The 25663-nt window shown below is 40.9% G+C and overlaps 1 protein-coding gene across 2 annotated transcripts in view; it reads left to right on the top strand.

The window, feature by feature from the left end:
* LOC134357680 (dual 3',5'-cyclic-AMP and -GMP phosphodiesterase 11A-like) overlaps positions 1-25663 on the top strand; it is a 251408-nt gene that overhangs the window by 114459 nt on the left and 111286 nt on the right. For both annotated transcript variants that reach the window (XM_063069299.1, XM_063069298.1), the window contains 3 exons: positions 4024-4099; positions 5468-5535; positions 10912-11004. In XM_063069299.1, the coding sequence (XP_062925369.1) occupies positions 4024-4099; positions 5468-5535; positions 10912-11004 (237 nt within the window). The remainder of the gene's footprint in view (positions 1-4023; positions 4100-5467; positions 5536-10911; positions 11005-25663) is intronic.

Genomic DNA, 25663 nt, shown 5'->3' with positions numbered 1-25663 from the left:
GGAAGGTATAGGTGGGATGTCAGAGGTAAGTTCTTTACACAAAGAGTGGTGAGTGTGTGGAATGCCCTACCAGGGTTGGTGGTAGAGGCAGATACATTAGGGGCATTTAAGAAACTCTTAGATAGGCACACGGATGATAGAAAAATGGAGGACTAAGTTGGGGGAAAGTGTTAGATTGACCTTATAGTAGTTTAAAATGTTGGCAAAAGGGTCTGTACTGTTCTGTGTTCAGTTTCCAATTTAAGAAAGATGACCATTTCTACAAATGAGAGCTATCAACTTGGTCAGTCATTCCCTGAGTTAAGGGAATTGCAGTTCGCCTTACTTCATTGGCTGCTCTCAGTAAAGTGACTTCAACTTCAACTGGCGGCTTCACGATAACAGGAAATGTGAGAAAGCTTATTTTCTTTCAGTCCATTACCAAGTAAGACAACCATTCTCCAATAGAAACCAAATGTTCAATTGCTTCAGATGGTTAATGTTTTTTGGCAGAAATTTGTGAGTCGAAGTCCTTTTCACTTAAGTGCAATATTGAAGGGATTGTGTCTTGTTAGCTGAGGTAGTTGTTCCTCTCCGTGCCCTGTGGCGCATCGGGCAGCAACCTTGCCGTTTATGTAGCATTTTTGTCTTTTTTACAAAGCTGAGTTGTTAGCTTGATGCTCAACCCAGCACGGATGGAAAGCGTGCAAAGACCCAGCCCAGATTCAAACCCAGGACCACTTGCCTCCAAGTCCAGTGTGGATGCTGTTGTAGTACTGAATGAGCAGTTGAACTAAGGATTTTTTTTATCATTCTGGGGGGATATTAGGAACTTTGAACCCTGACCAATATTGTTTCTTCAACCAAGAAACAAGAATAGCTTCCTGTTGAAGTGACATAAAAATAAAACAATGTTTAAGCAAACGAGCTCCATAGCAGGGAATGTCTTCAAGTTAATTCACTCTACACTAAATATTTTTATGATTTCAGGATGTAAATAGAAGGTAAACAGTTACTTTTGTAAAACACAGGATATTGTGCAAATGCTGGAAATCCAGAGCAACGCACACAAATTGCTGGGGGAACTCAGCAGGTCAGGCAGCATCCATGGAAAGGAGTAAAGAGCCAACATTTCCCAATTAAACAGACCCACCATCACTGCTGTTACTTTTGTATGGCTCGGATGAGATAAGGAAAGAGAAATGAACTCATTCCCCAACAGCAGAATGGCTCTTACTGAGTCAAAATATAAAGATCAAGAGAAATTTGAACTGTTGCCCAGTATGGGCTAGTGATAAGGAAGTATGAGTACTGCCCTTGTGATTTAATGTACTGTCTGCATGCAATGGAATTTTGTAAATTGAAATTGCAATTTTACTTTGCTAGCAATGAGGAATTGATTAAATGAATAATAGTTGCACTTTTATACATGCACCAGTGCTTTTATACGTGCTTCCAGGTAAGTGTGTTGGGATGCTTTTGAGGAGTAAGGACTCCCAATCAGTCTAGTGGAAGAGAGAAAGAGAGAGATAGAGGAAAAGAGAGAGGAAGGGGAGAAAGAGGGAGCTGGAGAAAGGGGGAATGGGAGATGGAGGGGAGAGATGGGAGCGGGAGAGAGATGGGAGCGGGAGAGACAGGTGGGAGAGGGGAGAGGTGGAAGAAGGAGAGGGAGATGGGACAGAAGGAGGGGGAGATGTAAAGAGGGAGGAGATAGAGAAAGAAAGAGAGAGAGAGAGAGAGAGAGAGAGAGAGAAGCAGTAAGGAGTTCCTGGCAGATCGTGAATAATTACGGACACAGGAGACTGCAGATGGTGAAATCTGAAACGAAAGCTAAACTGCTGGAGGAACTCAGCGGATCAGGCAGAATCTGCGCAGTGAAATGGACAGTCTGGTCATTCCAGATGAGGAGTCTAAGCCAAATATTGACAATGCATTTCACTCCACAGATGCTGCCATGCTCACCGAATCCCTCCTGCACTTCAGGTTTTTTGAACATTTTCCAGATTTTCCAAATGCTTAATATCCATAATTTTTTTAAAAAATTCCACCCCAAATTATTCTACTTAGTTTAGAATATTTACATTCTGTGCATTTAAAATTCAATCTGTGTACTATTGGGACTGAAACAGTCTAATTTACAGTGTAATGTCCAATTACTGAACCAAATGATCTGTTTAATCAGTCTGTGGTTAAGGCCCTCCCAACCGCAAGGGACATGTGGCAGTGCCCAACTGCTAATAAATGACATAGATGGAAAATAGTTGGCACGAAGGTTAAGAAAAAAGTAAATGTACAATTTGCAACAGCTTAATGCACTTTTGTAAGGGTTAAATACTTTTGCAGTGCACAGGATATATTTCACAGTTCAACTAATTTCTTATAAGTGAATTAAAACAATAATTTATAATTTTTCCAGACTTCAAGTTTTGATTTTGGTTACAACAATATTAACTTGATTCAGCTTTTTATATATAATGCTTCTGGCAAGGAAGGTGACCTCCAGAAGGATTCGAATTTGTATCTTTGTTTAGACGTTATGTCAGAATCATAGAGCACTACAACAAAGAAAAAGGCCCCTCGGCCCAGATAGTCTAATCCCATTGACCTGCACCTGGACCGTAGTCCTCCATACCTTTGTCATCCATGTACCTATCCAAAATTTGATTTGCTGTATACGTGGTGGTGGGGTGGAGATATGTCTCCACCAAAGGAGGTGTAAGGCGCTTCTTTCCTCCTCTAACCTGCAGGTCGCCCTTGGGCAAGGTGTAGCACCTGCTTAGCCCCCGATCAGGGTCATGTGAAGCTATGGGAGCAGGTGGTGGATGGTCGTGTGAGCAGCTGGTGCACGTCGCAAGTCCTGGTTATGCGACCACTGACGCCCAGCAGACAATCCTGAAGGGTATTGATAATGTCTGGGGTCACCCGTCTTGTAAAGACACTGCCCAGAAGAAGGCAATGGCAAACCACTTCTGTAGAAATATTTGCCAAGAACAATCATGGTCGTGGACAGATAGAAGACCATAATTGCCCATGTCATACAACGTAGCACATAATGATGATAATGGCTGTCCCCCTCATAATTTTGTACTGAATACCTCTATCAAATCTTCTTATTCTCCTACTCAGTTTTATTGCATATCTAGAAAAACTTCATTTCTAGCTTCAGTAGAAATAAAGCTTTTGAAGCTATTTAATAAAACTGAGTTTTCATCAGGCTACGATAGGGTCTAGTTCGGTGTGAAGTATTGTGTAAGACTATTGAAATCAGAATCAGAGTTAATATCACCGGTATATGTTGTGAAATTTGTTAACTTTGTGGCAGCAGTACAACGCAATACATAATAAATATTAAAAAACTGAATTGTGGTAAGTATATTAAATAGTTAAATTAAATAAGTAGAGCAAGAACAGAAATTTTAAAAAAGCAGTGAGGTAGTGTTCATGGGCTCAATGTCCATTTAAAAGTCAAATGGCAGAGGGGAAGAAGCTATTCATCGAGTGCGTGCCATCAGGCTTCTGTACCTCCTTCCTGATGGTAACAATGAGAAGCAGGCATGTCCTGAGTGCTGGGGATCCTTAATGATGGACTCTGCCTTTCTGAGGCATCACTCCTTGAAGATGTCTTGGATACTATGTAGGCTCGTGCCCATGATGGAGCTGACTAATTTTACAACTTTCTGCTGAGGAACAGGAAGCTGATCATTTGACTAATTTTCCATTAAAGCAAATCTTTGGCCATCACACTGTGTGATTTTGGTGATGCTACGGTACCTTTGTAATTTGTTTGCGTAACAATTGCACCTAAAAAATAATTCATTATGCTTTGAAATTATTATTATATACTCAATAGACAGAGGATAAGGAAGACTTAAACATAATAGCAATATATAACATGAAGATGTTCTTGCTAATCCAAAGAGATTTAAAAATAACCAAGTAACATAAATGCAGCATGGTATTTTCTTAAAAATAATGCCTTTCATGTTCTTGAAAAATATGAAATGTTAATGATGCTCATATTTTCACTGTGTGTTTACTTTTCAGGCAGACCAGATGTCTGGTTTTCACATCCACTCAGTGTTGTGCGTACCCATCTGGAATAGTAATCATCAAATCATCGGTGAGTGGAGACATTTAACAACATTTTTATGCAAAAAAATGGTCTTCGTGCCAATTTCGTCCTCAACGTCTACAGCCATGAAACTGGCCGAATTGACGTAGAACTTGACCTTATCGGTATGTTTTTCTCAGTTGATGCACATGACGCAAAAATGTCAAATTTGCCAATACTTTGAACACATAGTTGTCTCAGTCCATTTTATTTTCACGAGCATGTTGGTGCCAAACAGCTTCCAGCAATAAGTAACTTCCTGCCTTTTGGATGAGAGCTCGATTGCTGGTGCCAGTTAGTTGGTGGAGATTTTGTAATGTCTGCTGAAACTTGACTTGGTGTCGATGAATAAATTGAAACCCCTGCTTGAAATTCTTCTAGCTAAAGTTTTTCTGGTTTCATGAAGATAGGAAACTTGTATTTTATGAGTTGTGGTAAATGGGGCAAATCTTTCATTGCTCCAGTGATGACACCTAATTGTCTCTCTGCCATGCTCTTCATTCTTCCAGCACAGTCTTGTTCTTCAGTGTGCTCCGGCACGGCTCAGTAGCTCCTGTAATAGAGGCAGCTGGCTACATTCCAGCCAAGAGGACCCCTTAACCCCCTCCTGGCTTTAAACAGTCTGTGCTTAGCGTCACTGGACGTTTCTAAGAACCTGCGATATCCTTAAGCAATTCAATGACACCAAGGACCCTAAAAATAAAATATAGTCGAAATATTTTATTTTTCCTTAACAGTCAAATTCAGTCATTAAAAAAAAATTAAGATGAATGCACCAAAAAGCAAATAATAAATAAATAAACAAATTGCCTTTCAACGCTGCGAGAAATTTGGCTTGTCCCTGTCAAATCCTACCAATTTTTATCGATGCAGTATAGAAAGCTTTCTGTCTGGATGGCAGCTGCTGTACACGTGACTGCAGGAAGCTGAAGAGATCCGGTCCTGGTGGAAACATTAAACTCTGTTTTCCCCTCCGTTGATGCTGCCCGACCTGCTGATTGTTTGCTTCTCTCAGTTTCCGTCTCTATTTCATACTTACAGAATCTGCGGCATTTTACTTTTAATTTTGTAATATTTCATTGGATCATCCTGGCTGCATTTGCCAGCTTAACTGCAGAAATTAATATTTTATTAGTGATTGATTAGTACAGCATCTAATGGAGTCTATAAAATTGGTTGATTATGTTTAATATTTGGTATTATAGTATTCAGATTAGATTGTTCTATTTATTATTTCTTTCACTTTATGACAAGGACCGGGCTAAATGTCATCAGTATCTATCCATTATAGTGTAGTAATAAGATTTATTTGTCCTAAAAGGAAATTAAAGAGTGAAGATTCTTCAAATACTTGAAATTATAAACCTTTTGCTGCAGGAGTTGCTCAGATACTCAACCGGTTGGATAGGAAAACGTTTGATGATGCCGATCAGAGGTTATTTGAGGTGAGATGATTTCTTTTCCCACACTGTAATAATGGCAAATTACAACGGTGCCTGTTGAATGTTGCAATATTCACCCCGTCCTGTGATGCACAGCAAGATTTTGACACTCCTGTGATGTGAGCCTGTCTTCAACCTGATTGCTGCAGAAGGCTTTTTGAAGTTCCACTATTATTTTCGAAGTGCCCTTCAATGCTTCTCTCTCTCAGAACTGATTAAGACCATAAGACAAGGGAGCAGAATCAGGCCATTCAGCCCGTTAGGTCTGCTCTGCCATTCCATCATGGCTGAGTTATTTTTCCTCGCAACCTCATTCTCCTGCCTTCTCCCATATCCTTCAACATCCAAACAACCTCCACTTTAAAAATAGCCTGTGACTTGGCCTCCACAGCTGTCTGTGGCAAACAATTCCACAGATTCACTAACCTCTGACGAAAGAAATTCCTCCCCATCTCTGTTCTAAAGGGACATCCTTTTATTCTGAGGCTGTGTCCTCTGGTCCTAGTCACCCTCACTAATACGATTGGTTTATTGTGAAGGTGTACAATTGTTCTCATTATGAGGTTTGTGAATAATCATGCAACAACAGCAGTCACTGGTGCTGAGATATTGATAAAACAGTTTTTCCTGCTGGTCTTAATGAGAAATAATTGAATAATTAAATGAATTGAATAGTTTAAATTCTAACCATTTACCATAGGTATCCTTATATCAGTACAATTTAGGGATCTAAATATATTTATTTATGTATTTATTTATTTTACATTAAGGGAAGTGGCTGTTTCAAAGGTCCAGGTTGTATCAGTGTTACTGGATTTAGAGCTGAACTATAATTAATTTTGGTGTCAGTGGTAATGTTATACGAGCACGCAATATGTTATTTTATTCAGTGGTGCAGAACACCAGTGATGAATCAATGGAGAAAGGTTTTCTATTGCACTGTGTGTAACCAACTTGTTTGCTTTTTACCTGGAAATGGTAAATGATTTTGCCGCATTGTTTTGAGGAGGGATTACCCTTAATATGTTATTTTGTTTTGTACAGACACTGCAGAATTCCCCTGAGACATGAATAAGAAAGAGGCTTCCCAGACTGAGGTCCTTTCCCATATGTGATTCATGCACAGCTACTTTAGTAAAGTTTTTAAATCGAAACTCTTGCAACTATTTATCATTCATACAACATTATTTATCTGGGGTTGTTTTCTCAGTTATTACACCAGCAGAATTAATGTTTTCAGCTTTTTTTAATATAGAAAAATCTTTAAGTGAACCCACCCCCATTCCCCACATAAAGCTACAACTACATACGGTATATTGTTAATAGTAATAGTAATACACATGCTCAAAATCATCAATAGACACCCATATTTAACAATCTAATTTGCCCCCAGGTTTCCTGATGTGCATTGGCCCCTGAATCTGTCAGAATGACCTGCTTTTCCACATTTCACAGAGGCTCCTTTTCTAAAGAGTAATCAATTAATCAATTATTAACTAATCCTGATTCATTGCATAGCACTCGATCCAAAATGTCTTGTTCCCTGCTTAGTTCCGAAAACGTACTTGATACATGCATCTTTAATTTCTTAGCTTACAATTTGTGCAGCCATAGCAGGAAGCTTTTTTATTTTATTTATGTATTGAGGTACAGTGCAGAATAGGCCCTTCCAGCCCTTCGAGCTATGCAGCCCAGCAACCCCGGATTTAAGCAACACACATAAAAATTGCTGGTGAACGCAGCAGGCCAGGCAGCATCTCTAGGAAGAGGTGCAGTCGACGTTTCAGGCCGAGACCCTTCGTCAGGACTAACTGAAGGAAGAGTGAGTAAGGGATTTGAAAGTTGGAGGAGGAGGGGGAGATCCAAAATGATAGGAGAAGACAGGAGGGGGAGGGATGGAGCCAAGAGCTGGACAGGTGATAGGCAAAAGGGATACGAGAGGATCATGGGACAGGAGGTCCGGGAAGAAAGACAAGGACAGGGGGACCCAGAGGATGGGCAAGGGGTATATTCAGAGGGACAGAGGGAGAAAAAGGAGAGTGAGAGAAAGAATGCGTGTATAAAAGTAAGTAACAGATGGGGTACGAGGGGGAGGTGGGGCATTAGCGAAAGTCAGAGAAGTCAATGTTCATGCCATCGGGTTGGAGGCTACCCAGATGGAATATAAGGTGTTGTTCCTCCAACCTGAGTGTGGCTTCATCTTTACAGTAGAGGAGGCCCGGATTTAATCCTAGTCTAATCACGGGGCAATTTACAATGCCCAATTAATCTACCAACTGGTACGTCTTTAGACTGTGGGAGGAAACAAAACACCCTCTGTCACACCTGTTATCAGGTGTGAGTAAGCGCGCCCGATAAGGGTCACAAGTTGAAAAAAAGATGGTAAACCACAATAGCGCGTTCGTGCAAGGGGTTTTATTTAGTACCAGGTAGGAAAAAAAAGCAAAAGCTGTGTAAAAAAAAATGTACTTACAAGTTGACAAATGAAAACAAACATGTCTGTACCAAAATTTACAAATATATAGAAGCTTTCCCCACGACAAATTTTGTCTTTAACTTTCCAACATAACTCTTCACCAACTGTCAGCTCCAACCTCCACACCTCTCTAGCATACAAAGTCCTACAGGCAGCAGTGGGAAGTGAACCTGGGTCGCTGGTACTGTAGAGCGTTGTGCTGCCCCGTTTAGTACCTTGCAGCAACTTCTTTGCTCATTATTACAAATTTTCTGGGATTTCCTATTTCTATATTCTATACGCCGTTCACTTTTCTAATTAGAGTTACAGTATCCATTTTCCACTTAGCATATCTGGAATAGTTTCAACATTTGGTCAGTCTTCAACCAGTTCTTTTCCTAATCACTATTAAATCAAATATCTTCCATCTGTGCTATTACTTTACTTTTTTGCCCATAATTCACACATGAGGAGCTTAAGAAATATGACCAAGAATGGTCCAGTCACTGCTCAGGCTGATCTGTCATTCATTAAGAAAATGGCTGATCCAAGCTTGTTGCTTTCCTCCCGTATCCCTTATCTTCCTTGTTTTTCAGACTCTACCTTACTTCTCTGTCTCCACTGTTAGCCCCATCCATCTATACAGCTCTCTGGGACAGAGAATTCCAAAAGTTCCACCTCATCTCCAACTTTAGTGGGTTCTCCCTTATTCTGAAACTAACCCTACAATTCATAGATACTCCCATTGGAAGGAAAATGAGGGTGCGGAATTGTTATTTATTTTTGTATTCTCTTTGTAGTTCAACTTTCCTGTGCTTGCTTGTATATTTATATAATAATCCCCTACATATATACCTGTTCATGTAAGGGAATGTTCAGGGAATTCTCCAGCAACTACGGTAAGGTTGTTTCTGTATTTTCCAGAAGCTTCTTAGTTTCCTTTGGTAAGCGTCACTCCACTTGAAACTGACTATTTCATAGGTTTATTGTTATCACTGGAGTTTTTGCTACCTGTCAGTTCCCCTGCTAGCCCCCACTCCCAGCAAACTTGGTGACTTTGTTGGAACAGCTTTCTTTATTCTTTTATTTCTACATTGATTATTTCATCCCAAAATTCACAAAATTTACAAATATCCCTCCCGGTCACATACCATCCAGATACACTCAGTGGCCAATTGAGTACAGGAGCGGAAACCAGTGTGGTCATTTGCTGCCATAGCCTATTCACTTAAATGTGTTGTGCATTGAGAGATGCCTTTCTGCACACCACTGTTGTAACGTGTGGTTATTTGAGTTACTATCATCTTCCTGTCAGCAGGAATCAGTCCGGCTGCTCTCCTCTGTCCTCTCTTATTAACAAGGCGTTTATGCCACAGAACTGCCCCTCACTGGATGTTTGTTTTTTTTCCCCCCTCTAACTCTAGAGACCGTTGTGTGTGGAAATGCCAGGAGATCAGCAGTTTCAGAGATACTCAAGCCACCCCATCTGACACCAACAATCATTCCACAATCAAAGTCACTTAGGTCGCATGTACCATTCCTCTGGTACAGAACAAAATGCAAACAGTTCATATCTATCAGATTATTGATAAAGTGAAAGGAATAAATTGTTATCTGCTTACACTCAATTTGTCCAATGATCTGTGTGGATACATTTTTCCCAAACCAAGCATATTAAAATGCACCACACATAAAATAATGGAGGAGCTCAACAAGTCATAGAGCATCAATGGAGGGGAATTAACAGTCAACATTTCAGGCTGAGACCCTTCATCAGGATTTGGATATTGACTTTATTCCTCTCCATAGATGCTGGCTGACTTGCTGAGTCCCCCCAGCATTTTGAGTGTGCAGCTCAAGATTTCTATCATCTGCAGAATCTCCTGTGTTTATATTTTAAAAAAAGCACATTCTGTCTGTTACAATGTCTTGGATGTATAATTTGTTCAGATATTTTCACAATCAGCAGTAGTTGCAGATAATACCATTTTATCATCAGTAATCTGACAGGGTCCAGACGGACTGTGTGTTACTGTGTATCAAAGGAATGGGACATGTTACATCTCTGGATTTTGAGCTCTAAATCTGTCCCAGTAATCTGATTTCTTCAGTCAGAATTTGTTCTGAAATAACTGCATCAGGAATTCATTATATTACCAGAGAAAATGTTTTTCTTCAATATTTTTGACATATACAGCATTGTGCCAAAGCCTTAGGCGTGCGCGCGCACACACACACACACACACATATATATATGCATATATATACATACACACACCTGGGGTGCCTAAGACTTTTGCACAGTACTGTATTTGTCGATGTGCAGCAGAGACTGAGTTTGTAAATCTGGCTGGAGCGAAGGATGTTGGGAATGGCGAGGGTGGAGTGCCGCGGGAGGGGTGTGGGACAAGTGGCAGTGGAGGAGTGCGGAGACGGGGGTGGCATGGATCCAGACACACCCAGCCCTGAGACACCAGGCAAGGTCACTTGATTCAAATAATTGATTTATTGATCATTACAGAATGTCTCTCTGGTGCTTTCCCACTCTCTTACCTCTCCCTTCTCCTTTTCCCAACCATGACTCCCATCACCCCGCCCCTTCCCACTCTCAGTCCACAATAGAAACCCATATCCCAATCAGGTTTATCAGCACTCACATGTCATGAAATTTGTTTTTTTTTGTGGCAGCAGTCCAGTGCAATACATAAAGTTACTACAGTACTGTGCAAAAGTCTTAGACACTCTATATATGTGCCTAAGATTTTTGTACAGTACTGTATTTAAATCTTCATTTGCCAATAACCAATTACTGCCTAACAGACTGCTGTTATCTATTGACTGATAGTTACACACATAATTGCAACTGTAACTTTGTACATGATTTCTAGTCAAGGTCCTAATGTATTTTCCTCTGTTTACTCTAGGCCTTTGTCATTTTCTGCGGCCTTGGCATCAACAATACAATAATGTACAACGAAGTGAAGAAGTCCTGGGCAAAGCAATCGGTGGCTCTTGATGTCAGTATGTTTTTTTAAAAAATTATTATATTTTAAATTGTTGTAGAAAACAGTGAACACTGGTTAATTAAAGGTGATAATTCTTAATCCAGTATAGATGCATTTTGTAAACCTTCGTTGGATAATAAGGGAGAAGGAGCTGTGTTTCACCCCTTTATCTTGTCATCTTAGAGACTAATTCTTTGATCATTCCTGAGCATTGCTTGCTATTTACTCAACACCCTGAGTTCACCTTATCTCATCACTCACATTCAAAGTTCAAAACTTCAGACCAAACTTATTATCTGAGTACGTACATGTCGCCATATACTACCATAAGATTTGTTATCTTGCAGGCATTTCACAGTAGAACAAAGAAATACAATGGGGTCAGTGAAAAGCTGTATGCAAAGACCTGAAAGCAACTGCTGTGCAAAAAAAAGACAAATTGTGTGCAAATACTAATAAATAAATAATACTGAGAACACGGGTTGTAGAGTCCTTAGGTTGTGGCCAGTGATCATTTCTGTGTTGAGACGAGTGAAGTTATCCACAGAGGTTCAGGAGCCCAATGGTGGAAGGGTAAGAATTGTTCCTGAATCTGGTGGTGTGGGTCCTACTTTTTCCCCGATGGCAGCCGCAAAAAGGCGGGGTCTTCTTATTGCTGCTACTGGGACGGTGGGGGTCCTTGATGGTGGCTGCTGGTTTCTTGTGGCTGTACTCCTCATTAGTAGAGGCCATTTGGAGTCTTTTGCTCAGTCTTTGATAAAATTTGTGAGTACTAGTCATTTGAACATTTTTGAGCAACATCAACAATATGTAGCATGAACATTAAGAAACAGGAGCAGGAGTAGGCCATCTGGCCTGTTGATCCTGCTCTGCCATTCAATAAGATCATGGCTGATCTGGCCATGGACTCATCTCCACCTACCTGCCTTTTCCCCATAACCTCTAATTCCCCTATTATGCCAAAATCTATCCAACCTTGTCTTAAATATATTTACTGAGGTAGCCTCCACTGCTTCAATGGGCAGAGAATTCCACAGGTACACCACTCTCTGGGAAAAGCAGTTCCTCCTCATCTCTGTTACAAATCTACTCCCCCCGAATCTTGAGGCTACGTCCCCTAGTTCTGGTCTCACCTACCAGTGGAAACAACTTTGCTGCCTCTATCTTATCTATCCCTTTCATAATTTTATATGTTTCTGCAAGATCTCCTCTTATTCGTCTGAATTCCAGTGAATACGGTCCCAGGTGACTCAATCTCTCCTTGTGGTCAAACCCCCTCATTTCTGGAATCAACCTGGTGAACCTTCTCTGCATCGCCTCCAAAGCCAGTTTATCCTTCCTCAAGTGAGGAGACCAGAACTGCACACAGTTCTCCAGGTGCAGCCTCACCAGTACCCTGTACAGTTGCTCATAACCTCCCTGCTCTTCAATTCAATCCCTCTGGCAATGAAGGCCAACATCCCATTTGCCTTCATGATAGCCTGCTGCACCCGCAAACCAACCTTTTGTGATTCATGCACGGGCATTCCCAAGTCCCTCTGCACAGCAGCGTGCTGCAATTTTTTACAATTTAAATAATAACCTTTTCATTTTTCTTTCCAAAGCATTGTACTCCATCTGCCAGACCCTTGCCCACTCACTTAACCTATCTATATCTCTCTGCAGACTCTCCGTATCTTTTGCACAATTTGTTTTTCCACTGAATTTAGAATCAGCAGCAAACTTAGATACACTACACTTGGTCCCCACTACCAGATCGTTAATGTATACTGTGAACAATTACGGGCCCAGCACCAACCCCTGCAGCTCACCGCTCACCACAGTTTGCTATCTATTAGTTAACCAATCCTCTATCCATGCTAATACATCACCCCCAGCTTTATGCATCCTTTTCTTATGGATAAGTCTTTTATGTGGCACCTTATTGAACACCTTCTGGAATTCCAAGTAAATAACGCCCATCTGTTCCCCTCTATCCACTGCGCTTGTTGTATCTTCAAAGAACTCCAGTAAGTTTGTCAAACAGGACCTGCCTTTGCTGAATCCATGCGACATCTGGCTGATGGATCCATTTCTTTCCAGATGCCTCACTATTTCTTCTTTAATGATAGCTTCAAGCATTTTCCCAACTACAGATGTTAAACTAACTGACCTCTTGTTACCTGCCTTTTACCTACATCTTTTTTTGAACAGTGGCGTGACATTCACCATCTTCCAATTTGCCGGGACCTGCCAGAGTCCAGAAAATTTTGGCAAATTATCACCGAAGCCTTCACTATAACTTCTGCCATTTCTTTCAGTATCCTGGGATGCATTCCATCAGGACCAGGGGACTTATCTATCTTCAGGCCCACAAGTTTGCACAGCACTACCTCTTTAGTGATAGCCTCCCATTGCATCCATAACATCTCTTTGGCATATTAGTCATGTCCTCTGCAATGAAGACTGACACGAAATAATCATTCAAAGCCTCTGCCCTTTCCTCATTACCCAATATCAATTCCCCCTTCTCGTCCTCCAAGGGACCCATGTTCATTTTGGTCACCCTTTTCTGATTTATACGATTGTAAAAACTTTTACTATCCATTTTAATATTTTGCGCTAGTTTATTTTCATAATCTAGCTTCCCTTTCTTCAGTGCTCACTTAGTGGTTCTTTGTTGCTTTTTAAAGTTTTCCCAGTCTTCCAGTTTCCCACTACTCATGGTGACTTTGTATCATCATCATCATCATCAGGTGCCGTGCCCAGTTTGAGCTTTGACTGCCATGGCCCACACACTCCTGTTTCGGGTCAAGTGGATCAATTCATTGGTATTCATTTCCAGTTCTCTGGCTGCTGTCTCCATCATCATTTGTCGTTGTCTTCCTCTTGCTTTCTTCCCTTCAATCTTTCCCATAATTACCGTGCATTCTAACTCCTCTTTCCTAATCACATGTCCAATGAAGCCTTTTCATGATCTCATACATTATTTCTCTTTTTGTGTTTGCTCTGTTCATGACATCCTCATTAGATATTCATTTCATCCATGATATTCTTTGCATCCTCCTCAAAAACCACATCTCTGCTGCTACAATTGATTTCCTCATGTTACTAGATATTGTCCAACTTTCTGAGCCATGTAACATAACTGGATAAACGTAACAGTTCAGTACTCTGAGGTGGGTTGTCATGCCTAGTTTAGTACTGGTCAGTATACTCTTCATTCTTGTAAAGGTGTCTTTTGCCATCCCTATTCTTCTTTTGATGTCCATGTCGCACCTGCCATCTGATGTCACCCAGCTTCCTAAGTAGCAAAAGTTCTGTACTTGTTTTATGTCTTCCCCATTTATTCTCAGCCTGCAGATAGGATTCTCCTTCTTTTTGGATATCACCATATATTCTGTGTTTTTGCAATTGACAGATAGACCCATTTTTGAACTTTCTTCAACAACTATATCAATTAAGTTTTGTAGTTCTTCCTCCGTACTTGCAATTAACAGTGTCATCTGCATATCTAAAATTATTGATATTTTCACCGCTAACTTTGATTCCCAAGATGTCTCTTTTTTTTTGGTAATATTGTTTCACTGTACACATTAAATAAATCAGGGGAGAAAGCACACACCCTTGTCTGATGCCTCTCTTGATTTTCGTAAACTGACTCACTTCTCCATCTATTCTTACAGCGGCAGTTTGTTCCCAGTACAGATTTCTGATTATGCGGAGGTCTTTCGAATCTGGATCTAGAGTTTTCTGTAATATTTCAAATAACTTAGTGTGCTTCACTTTATCAAATGCTTTTGTAGTCAATAAAACAAACAAGCCTTTCTGCACTTGAATAGCTCATTCTGATAGTATCCTTAACATCAATATTGCGTTTCTTGTACCTTTGTCTTTCACAAAACCACATTGTTCTTTACCTATTTCAGCTTGTATCTTACCTTTAGCTCTTGTCATCAAAATTCTTAGAAGTATCTTAGTGATATGACTCATTAAACTTATCGTCCTATGTAATTCATATTCTATTGCTCCAGGTTTCTTAGGAAGAGTGATAAATACTGATTTTTTCATCTCTTCTGGTATTATTCCAGTCTCATAAATGTCATTGATTAAATCAGTAAGTTTTTCAATTCCATAATCTTCAAGAGTGATAATTTGTTCTATTACTAATTCATCAGGACCTGCTGCTTTTCCTTTCTTCATCTTATTTATTGCATAATGAACTTCAGATTTTAAAATACTTGGACCTTCAATGCTTTTCTTAATTTCTGGTTTTTCGCCTCGATCGTCTTCAAACAATTCCTGAATTTACTCAGTCCATCTGTTCGTAATCTCATCTTTTTCCATGATAATGGTACCATCCTTTGCTTTCAAACATCCACCTGAAGAACAGAGGAGCTTTTTAAAGTTTTCTTCTTTAATTAATTGCAAGTAGTCAAGGGATTGTTCAGGTTTTTGCTTCTTTAGTTATTTAAGCTTTACTTTTACATGACACACTATTGGGTTATGGTCGCTATTACAGTCTGCACCTGGATATGTTTTGCATTGAGTGACTGAGTTTCTAAATCTTTGGTTTATAGTAATAAAGTCAATTTGATTTCTGGTGTTATCACCTGGAATTTTCCAGGTCCACAAGTGTCTTGGATGGTTTTTAAAGTAGGTATTCATAATGACCTGATTATTCATCTTGCACCATTCTACCCATTTCTCACCTCTTTCATTTCTTTCCCCTAGTCCAAATTTTCCTATGGAATTTCCATCAGCACCTTGTACTACTTTAGCATTTAGATCTCCCATGACAATAACAATATCTTGAGATTTGCATCCATTCTTTGCTTGTTCAAGCTCTTCATAGAATTTATCTATATCCCCATTTGTTCCATCTGTTGTTGGTGCATATACCTATATAATTGCTAAATCAAATGGTTGTCCTCTGAATCTAACAAGGATCACTCTTTCTGATATTGCCCAATGTCCTAAAATACTTTTTGCCATGTTTTCATCTATAAGAATTCTGACTCCATTAGTATGGGATGTTCCACAAGAATAAATTAGTGGTTTGCTATTGCGTACCATTGGGCGAACTAAAGAAATTGCCATTTCTCTTCCTAAATGTTCATCCGCCTGCACTATAACCGTTGACATTTGAGATCCTAGCTCATCTGCCTTCTCTGTGATAAGTTCAGTTACTGAACCTGCCGGATCTGCTGTTGGCCTTCGCTCGTATCCTGAGTAGGAACCCTTGCAGGTGCCACCGTTCTGGGTCAGAGCGGCCCTGGGAGCAATGAATGACTAAGGGGTAGCTCCACTTTCCCCAAAGCTCTGAAAGTCCCCAATCCGAGCCTCATCACTGGTTGCAGTTTAGAGTCATACCCAGGACATGGTGACTTTGTATGCACAAACTTTTAGTTTGATGCCTTCCTTTATTTCCTCAGTTATCCAAGGCTTGCTCTCCCCACCCTTACTGTCCTTGCTTTTAACTGGAATATAGATTTGATGAGCACTGGGAAAAATTTCTTTGAAAGTTTTCCACTGTTCCTCAACCATCCCACCATATAGCCTGTGTTCCCAGTCTACGCTAGCCAAATCCTCCCTCATCTGAGTGTACTCTCCATTGTTTGGGCATAATACACTGAATTATGAAGTTATCATAGTTTAAATTAGTGATTCCCAATTTTAGTAACAGAAATCCTTCCTTGCTCTGCAGGGCTTTCATCCTGGGGATTGCAGAGTCAAAAATGATGAGAATATTTTTATATATTTTGATTCTTTGTGAGCTAAATTTCCTAAATTTTATTAAAGCTCTTGTAATAGACCCCATTAATCTTTAGCTTTGTCTTCCTGATATCAAAAGAATCAAGCGCTCTAGGTTGGAAGCTATTATTTTTAATGATGCAGAGTGTAGCATGCATGATGTTAGTGAATTTTGACATTGCTCAGAGTGCAGATAGCTGAGGTCTCAGATATATTGCCATGGATGTTGGTTGCTATGGAAACATTTCTCGATAGTCTTCACTAATGTAAAGCTAATGCAGACATATGGGTCTCAAAAGCAGCTAATATACGTAGAGCAGGTAGATCCAAAGAAAGCAGGCTGTTAGTGGATACTTTATTGCATACTTCCTGTACCTAATAAAGTGACCAATGAGTGTACGTTTGTGGTCTTCTGCTGCTGTAGCCCATCCAGTTCAAGGTTCGATGTGTTGTGCCTTCAGAGATCTCTTCTGCACAGCACTATTGTGAATCATGCTTTTTTGAGGTATTGCTGCCTTTTTGTCAGCTTGAAGCAGTCAGGCCATTCTCCTCTGAACTCTCTCATTAACAAGTCGTTTTCACCCACGGAACTACTGGCCACTGGATGCTGTGTTTTTGTTTCTCGCACCGTTCTCTGTAAACTCTAGAGCAGGGGTTCCCAACGTGGAGTCCATGAACCCCTGAGTTAATGGCATAAAAAAAGTTGGGAACCCCTGCTCTAGAGCCTGTTTGTTGTGTGTGAAAATGCCAGGAATTTTGATGTTGTGGCCGTTACAGAGACTTGGTTGAGATGCAGACAGGAATGGGTGCCTAATGCCCCAGGGGTTTGCTGTTTTAGAACAGACAGGTGGGGGAGTTGCACAAGTAGTCAGGGACGATATGATAGCTGCTCTCTGCTGGGACATAATAGAAGATGTGGCAAATGAGTCTATATGGGTAGAACTCAAAAACAGGAAGAGTGCAATCACTCTGATGGGACGCCCCCTCCCCCAATAACCACCGGGACATTGATGAACAGATCTACAGGCAGATTAAGGAAAGTTGTATAAACAATAGAGTTGTCATGGGGAAACCTCAACTTTCCTAATATAAACTGGGACCCTCTTAGTGCAAGAGGTTTAGATAGGGCAAAATTTGTTGGGTGCATCCAAGAGGGTTTTTTAAAATCAATAAATAGTCCAAGATGAGGAGGGGCTGTACCAGATCTGGTGATAGGTCATGCGTCTGGCTAGATGACTGACCTTGCAGATGTGAGCAGTTAGGGAACAGTGACTACAACTCCTTCTGTTTCAGGCTAGCTATAGACAAGGATAGTATGGATTTTGCGGAGAGTATTAAATTGGAACAGGGCAGATTGTGAGAATATTAGGCAGGAACTAGGGCACATTAATTAGGAACAGCTGTGCTTGGGCGATTCCACAACCGACATGTGGAGGGTGCTTAAAGATGAAGTGCCCAGAGTCCAGGACAGGTATGTTCCAGTCAGAAGGAAGGACAAGGATGGCAAGGTAGAGAACCTTGGATGTCAATGATCGTGTGGACAGTCAGAGGCTTTTTCCCAGGGCTGAAATGGTTAATACAAGTGGGTACAGCTTTAAGGTGTTTGGAAGTAGTTACAGAGGAGATGTCAGGGGTAAGTTCTTTATGCAGAGAGTGGTGAGTGCGTGGAATGGGTTGCCGGCGACAGTGGTGGAGGTGGATACAATAGGGTCTTTTAAGAGACTGTTGGATAGGTACATGGAGCTTAGAAAAACAGATGGCTATGGGTAAGCCTAGGTAATTTTTTAAGTAAATACATGTTCGGCACAGCAGTGTGAGCCAAAGTGCCTGTATTGTGCTGTAGGTTTTCTATGTTTCCATGTCAAGATAGATGATGAACTTAGTCAAGAAGGAAAATGAGGCTATAATCAACCAAAGCCCTTGAGGATTATAAAGAAGCCAGAAAAGAACTAAAGAAGGGAATTAGCAAAGCCAGGAAGGGCCATGAAAAGTCCTTGGCAATTAGGATTAAAGAGAATCCCAATGCATTCTATACATACATCAAGAGCAAAAGGATAACGAGGGAGAGGGTAGGACCACTCAAAGATAAAGGAGGGGACATTTTCTTGGATGCAGAGGATGTGGGTGAGATACTTAATGAGTACTTTCCATCAGTATTTACCAAGAAGGATGTGGAGGATAGGGAGATCAGTGCTTGATATGCTAGGGCATTTCAAGGTAAAGGACGAGGTAGTGTTGGATCTCTTAAAGAGAATTAAGGTGGATAAGTCTCCAGGGCCTGATGGGATATACCCCGGATTATTCAGAGCAGCAAGAGAAGAGATTGCTGGATTTTTGACCTATATCTTTGGGTCCTCTGTAGCTACAATCAAGGTCCCAGAGGACCAATGAGTAACTAATTTTGTTCCTTTATTAGAAGGGAACCATGGATAATCCTGAAAACTATAGTCCAATGAGTCTCACGTCAGTTGTAGGGAAATTACTGGAGAGAATTCTTAGAGATAGGATTTATGAGCATTTGGAAAACCATGGCCTAACTAGTGAGAGTAAGCATGGCTTTGTGTGGGGCATGTCGTGTTTTACTAATTCGAATGTTTTTTGATGTGGTGATGAGGGTGATTGATTAAGGTAGATCTGTGGGTGTTGTCTATACGGATCTTAAAAAGATGTTTGATAAGGGACCTTATCAAACGTCTTTTTAAGATCCGTATAGACAACACCCACAGATCTACCTTAATCAATCACCCTCATCACCACATCAAAAAACATTCGAATTAGTAAAACACGACAATTAATCTTTTCAGATTAATTGCAGCAATTAAACTAAATCAGATCAAAGGATGCAGGAAGTTGCCTGTGCTGCCCTCAGACCTGCTCCAAGTCAGGTTCAGTTGAGTTTATTCTAATGCGACAAGTAGGGTGAGGTACAGGTACAATAAAAATCTAGGACTGTGCACAAGACCATTAGACATTAGAGTAGAGTTAGGCCATTTGGCCCATTGAGTCTGCTGCACTATTCCATGACGGCTTATTTATTACCCTTCTCAACCCCGTTCTCATGCCTACTGCCTGTACCCTTTGACGCTCTTACTCATCATGAACGGATCAAACTCTGCTTTAAATATACCCAATGACTTGGCCCCCACAAATATCTCAAAAATTGAGATTGCTTAATGTCATTTCCTGTACAGAAGTGTAAAGAAAAACAAAATCTTTGTTACTCCGGATCTGATACAGCACAAAAAAAATCACAAAAGATAAAGTATACATTAATAATAAATATAAACACATAAGGTAGGTTATATACACAGACTGTTTGTGTGTCTATAAAGTGACACTAGGCTATACATAAGGTGACTGATGGGAATAATAAAGTGCTGGTAGAGTTAGTGGGTGGAGTGTTGATCAGCCTTACTGCTTGGGGAAAAGAACTGTTTTTGAGTCTGGTGGTCCTGGTGTGGATGTTATGTAGCCTCCTCCATGATGGAAGTGAGACAGACAGTCCATGCGCAGGGTGGGTGGGATCCTTCATGGTGTTACTGGCCCCTTTCTGGCCCCTTTCTAAATATATGACCTTGATGGTGGGTAGGCTGATGCCAGTGATGTGTTGGGCAGTTTTGTCTGCCCATTGTAGAGCCTTTATGTCCGCCACAGTATAGTTTCCGTAGCAGGCAGTGATGTAGCTTGATCATCTGTAGAAAGTCATGAGTGTGGATCTGCAAAGATCAGCTCTCTCCAGGCTTCTCAGAAAGTAGAGGTGTCGGTGAACTTCTTCACTGTGTAGAATGTGCTCTGGGACAATGAATTTCACAGATTCACCACCCAATGGCTAAAAAAATTCCTTTGTTCTAAAGATACATCCTTCTATTCTGAGGCTGTGCCCTCTGGTCCTAGACTCTCCCACTACTGGAAACATCCTCTCTCACATCTACTCTGTCTAGGCCTTTCATTAATCAGTAAGCTTCAGTGAAATCCCCCTTGTTCTTTGAAACTCCAACGAGTACAAGCCCAGAGTGATCAAATGTTTCTCCTATGTTAACCTTTTCATTCCTGCGATAATTCTTGTAAACTGCCTCTGGATCCTCTTCCAATGCCAACGTACCTTTTCTTAGATACAGGGCCCAGAACTACGCACAGTACTCCGAGTGTGGTCTGAGCAATGCCTTATAAAGCCTCAGCATAGCACGCTTGCTTTTATTTCAGACCTCTTGAAATGAATGCATTTACCTTCCTTACTACTGGTGAGCCAAGTGCAGGCCTATTTGAAAACCTCACGATTGTAGGAGAGTAGTTGTTGTTGAACTCGGTGGTGCGGGACATCCTGCCTGATGGTGGTGACAAGGAGAGTGCATGACCTCGATGATAGATAGTGCCTTTGTGAAGCTGAGCCACCCCTAGATGCTGTCAGTGGTACGGTGATAGTTCCCTGAACACATCGCAATGAGACTACTCGTGCACCCCGTAGACTAGCCTCATTAACCACAGGTGTCCGACAGCTTTTCCAGTCTCTCTTTTCTCCTCTTGGTTGCCCTGTCTCTATCTCCAGTTCTGAGGACGACTCGTAACCTGGCTTAAGAGAAGATTGCCACTCGCATAAAGAAAATGTCCCTTTTATACCCTTTCAGGCCCCTTACTCTAATACCTTCCCAAACACTCATGTTTTTTTTACCAGAGCTGTAGACTGGAATTCACACTAAGTTCTTGAAACATGTCTCTGGACCGGCTACCTTGTACTTCCTCAAAACATCCCCACGTCACAGACGAGCACCATTTTGTCTTACAAACTTCCATTTTATGTTATACTTTTTACTATGCGCCAAGGAGGAATCAAATTTATTTTTTTAATGACAGGAAGAATCAATTGCACATTAGGCCGCTCAGTGGCCGCTTTATTAGGTGTAGGAGTGGAGCGTAGTGTGGTCTTTTGTAGCCCATCCACATCAAGGTTCAACGTATTGTGCATTCTTCTGGACACCACTGTTGTGACACGTGGTTAACTGAGTTACTGTAGCCTTCCTGTCAGCTTGAAGCAGTATGGCTGTGCTCTTCTGATCTCCCTCATTTACAAGGCATTTTTACCCAAAGAACTGTTTCTCACTGATTTTTTTGTTTGGAAACAGTTTTGTGTGAAAATCCCAGGAGGTCGGCAGTTTCTGAGATACTCAAACCACCCTGTCTGACACCAGCAATCATTTCACAGTCAACATAGCAGGAGTAGGCCATCTGGCCTGTCGAGCCTGCTCTGCCATTCAATAAGATCATGGCTGATCTGGCCATGGACTCATCTCCAGCTACCTGCCTTTTCCCCATAACCTTTAATTTCCCTGTAATGCAAAAATCTACCCGACCTTGTCTTTAATCACTTAGTCACTTAAGTCAAAGTCAATTAGATCACTTTTTTTCCCCATTCTGATGTTTGGTCTAAACAACAACTGAACCTCTTGATCATGTCTGCATGCTTTTATGCATTGAGTTGCTGCTACACGATTGGCTGATTAGATATTTGCATTAACAGTGTATATACAGTGTATGTACGCTGCTGTGAGCCATGCATACTTTGAGTGCAACACAAATTACCATATCGTTTGCATGGAAATATACAAACAGAAGTTTTATTTTGTGCTTTGTGTTATTAGGTTGTAATTGCATTTCAGAATCAAAAATATTTTATTGCCAGCAGGTGAAACACACCAGAATTGATTGCATAAAATACAGGACAATACCATAACAGACAACAGAGACAACAGTGGAAACATGCATGAGAATGCAACAATTAGCACGAACAACAATACTCAAACTTAAATAAACGTGAACATATAAACAGAATAAATATCAACAGAACAAGGAGAGCAAGAAAGACCACTTAACGGATGTTGTGCAGGGACAGTTAGTGTGAGTATTGTTAAGAATTCAGTTACCTAGCACTTAAGAACAATCTGTGACATGGTTCACTTTCTGTACACTGTCTAGTTTCTTGATTGGGAAGATGAGACCTCCCCTGCTCACTGTAACTATGTCAAAGCAAGTGTTCCCTCTTGAGTGGGTAGTAAGTTTAAAACAATTTTAGAATTCTCATTGTAATTGTGAAGGGCAGTTTCTTTTAAAAATGTTTTTGGTGTAAGATAAAATCTGTGTAATGGATAGGGAAAATACAGCTAGGCCATTTAACAATATAAAAGTCTTGCATAGCAAGGACCCTAAAAATCACATGGGTTTGAATACTGTAAAACTGTACCATATCTGACAGCTAAATATGCTGACAAAATGAAACAATTTATGTTGCCATTTGAAATGATAATAGGATTATGACTATTATTACCCCTCTACCCCTTACCATAATCTGTGTTCCTTGAAGATTAAATGGTTGTACTCAGGGGAAAAAATTCTTCAGTCATCGGTCCATCGCTGAAGGAACAACACAGCTCAAGTAACATTTTACTAAGCTATTCACACAGAAAGGGAACCTATATTCAGTTTAAACTGAATTGTTGTAAATTATGTTACTCCATTATTAGGTGCCTGTAAGTAGATATTAGACTGTTTTAAAGTTCTTAATATGGGAAATTGTACTGTAGTTCTAAGGGTTTGGGCATTATATCTGTATAGTGTTGGACCATAAACTTTTCCGCTTTGGTGTGATGCAAAATTCTACCCCAGGCTATCACTTGAGTAGGTGGACAAGCTAGCCCCAAAGACATACAGTTTCTACCTCTTGAACGCCTCTCGTAATGGCACATTTTGTTTCGATGGCAAATTAAGCTTATCTTTATCTGTCCTCGCCGCTTGCTCAGTCCAGCCAAGCTGTGCGACTTTTGCTGAGAAGGGCAACCATCCAGTGAATGGAATCTTTGTAGACGTTGTCAGTGTACTTCCTCAGAGGCCGATGTATCCTCCCCGCCTTTGAAGTTGACCCTATAGGACTTGGATATAGGATACAGAAAGGGCATCACAAGGTGCAGAGAGAAGGCAGGAAGACGTTAGATTAGATTAGATTATGAGGACACGCAGAACTCTTTTATTGTCATTTAGTAATGCATGCATTAAGAAATGATACAATGTTTCTACAGAATGATATCACAGAAACACAAGACAAACCGACTGAAAAACTGACAAAAACCACATAATTATAACATATAGTTACAACAGTGCAAAGCAATACCGTAATTTGATAAGAACAGACCATGGGCAGAGTAAAAAGTCTCAAAGTCTCTCGAAAGTCCCATCATCTCACGCAGACGGTAAACCTCCAGTGCCGCTAACTTGCCGATGCAGCATCCTGGAAGCATCCGACCACAGTCCGACTCTGAGTCCGTCCGAAAACTCCGAGCCTCTGACCAGCTCTCCAACACCAAGCACCGAGCACCATCTCTGCCGAGCGCTTCGACCCCGGCCCCGGCAACAGGCAATAGGCAAAGCCGAGGATTTGGGGCCTTCCCCTCCGGAGATTCTCGATCACACAGTAGCAGCGGCAGCGAAGCGGGCATTTCAGAAGTTTCTCCAAGTGTTCCTCCGTGCTTCTCACGGCTGTCTCCATCAAATCAGGATTGTGCACGGCCCCTAGTTAACACATACGATATCATTCGGAACGGCCGCACGCGCTGGAGTTATTGGGTATATTTAAGGTGATGTTGATAGGTTCTTAATTAGTAAAATTACAGGGGGAAGTCAGGAGAATGGGATTGATTCATCCTCGTTTGAATGTTGGAACAGACTCGATGATCCAAATGACCTAATTCTGCTCCTTTGTCTTATGGTCAATGTTAGGAGGTAATGTGAGAGGCATGAGAAGTAGTGGTACTGGCCAGACATGTTTATTTTAACTTCAGTGCAGTACTGCTAGATAAGAGATTAAAGAACATGAGAAAGGTAAGGTTAGAGTGGACAGCATGTTTCTTAAAGTGGGGGAGCCTAGGACCAGAAGACACAGACTCAGAATACAAGGATATTCCTTTAGAACAGAGATGAGGAGGAATTTTTTAGCCAGGGTGATGAAACCCGAAATGATTGCCACCGACAGCTGTGTAGGCTAAGTCATTGGGTATATTTAAAACGAAGGTTGGTAGGTTCTTGATTAGTAAGGTCATCAAAGGTTACAGGGATAAGAAAATGGGGCTGAGAGGGATAATAAATCAGCTATGATTGAATGACAGAGCAGACGCGATGGGCCAAATGGCCTGATTCTGCTTCTATATCTTATGGTCTTGTGGCTACAAGCGCATCAATGGAGGTAAATCTGAATGTAGTGACCATCAAGGCTGTGTGTCAATCGGTTGAAGTGCATTTGATACAAATATCAGAGTTCACTAAAGTGGACCCAAAAAACATACACTGTGAATGAATGTTGCAAGAAGATTTATTTTCGATAATGCTGACATTCTATATTACCTCTTCATTATATTAATTACATAATGGCAGTCTCTATAACTGGTAATCCAGATTATTCATGTGTGAGCAACTCATGCCTGGATCTGCACTGATAAGATTTCTTTTAAATTTGAGATTTAAGGTTAGCTTTATTTGTCACATATATATCGAAACACTGTGAAATGCACTGTTTGTGTCAAATCATATCTGCTAAGATCGGGTTGGGCAGCTTGCAAGTGTCACCATACTTCTGGTGTCAACACAATACACCCACAACTCACCAACCTTAACCATACGTCTTTGTTGAAACGTGGGTGGAAATCGGAACACCCTGAGGAAACCCAAGTACAAACTCCTCCTGATGAATAACATCATCAGGAATCTACTGTGCCTTGCTAAATTCATCTTGGAGTCTTCTTGCTGAATGTAACAGCACTAAATATGTGCTTTTCCGGCTCACTGTCAAGTCTGTTTGCATCCTAGCCATTAAAAGTGAGGTGGTGGGGTTTCCCTATTGGCTTGTGACAGAGAGTAAAGTGTCAGCAATTTGCAAATTACTTCTCTTTGTTGACTT

The sequence above is a fragment of the Mobula hypostoma genome, chromosome 17 (assembly GCF_963921235.1).
Source record: "Mobula hypostoma chromosome 17, sMobHyp1.1, whole genome shotgun sequence".
Classification (NCBI taxonomy): domain Eukaryota; kingdom Metazoa; phylum Chordata; class Chondrichthyes; order Myliobatiformes; family Myliobatidae; genus Mobula; species Mobula hypostoma.
The sequence above is the reverse complement of the archived record's forward strand: the minus strand, read 5'-3'. Positions and strand labels throughout refer to the sequence as shown.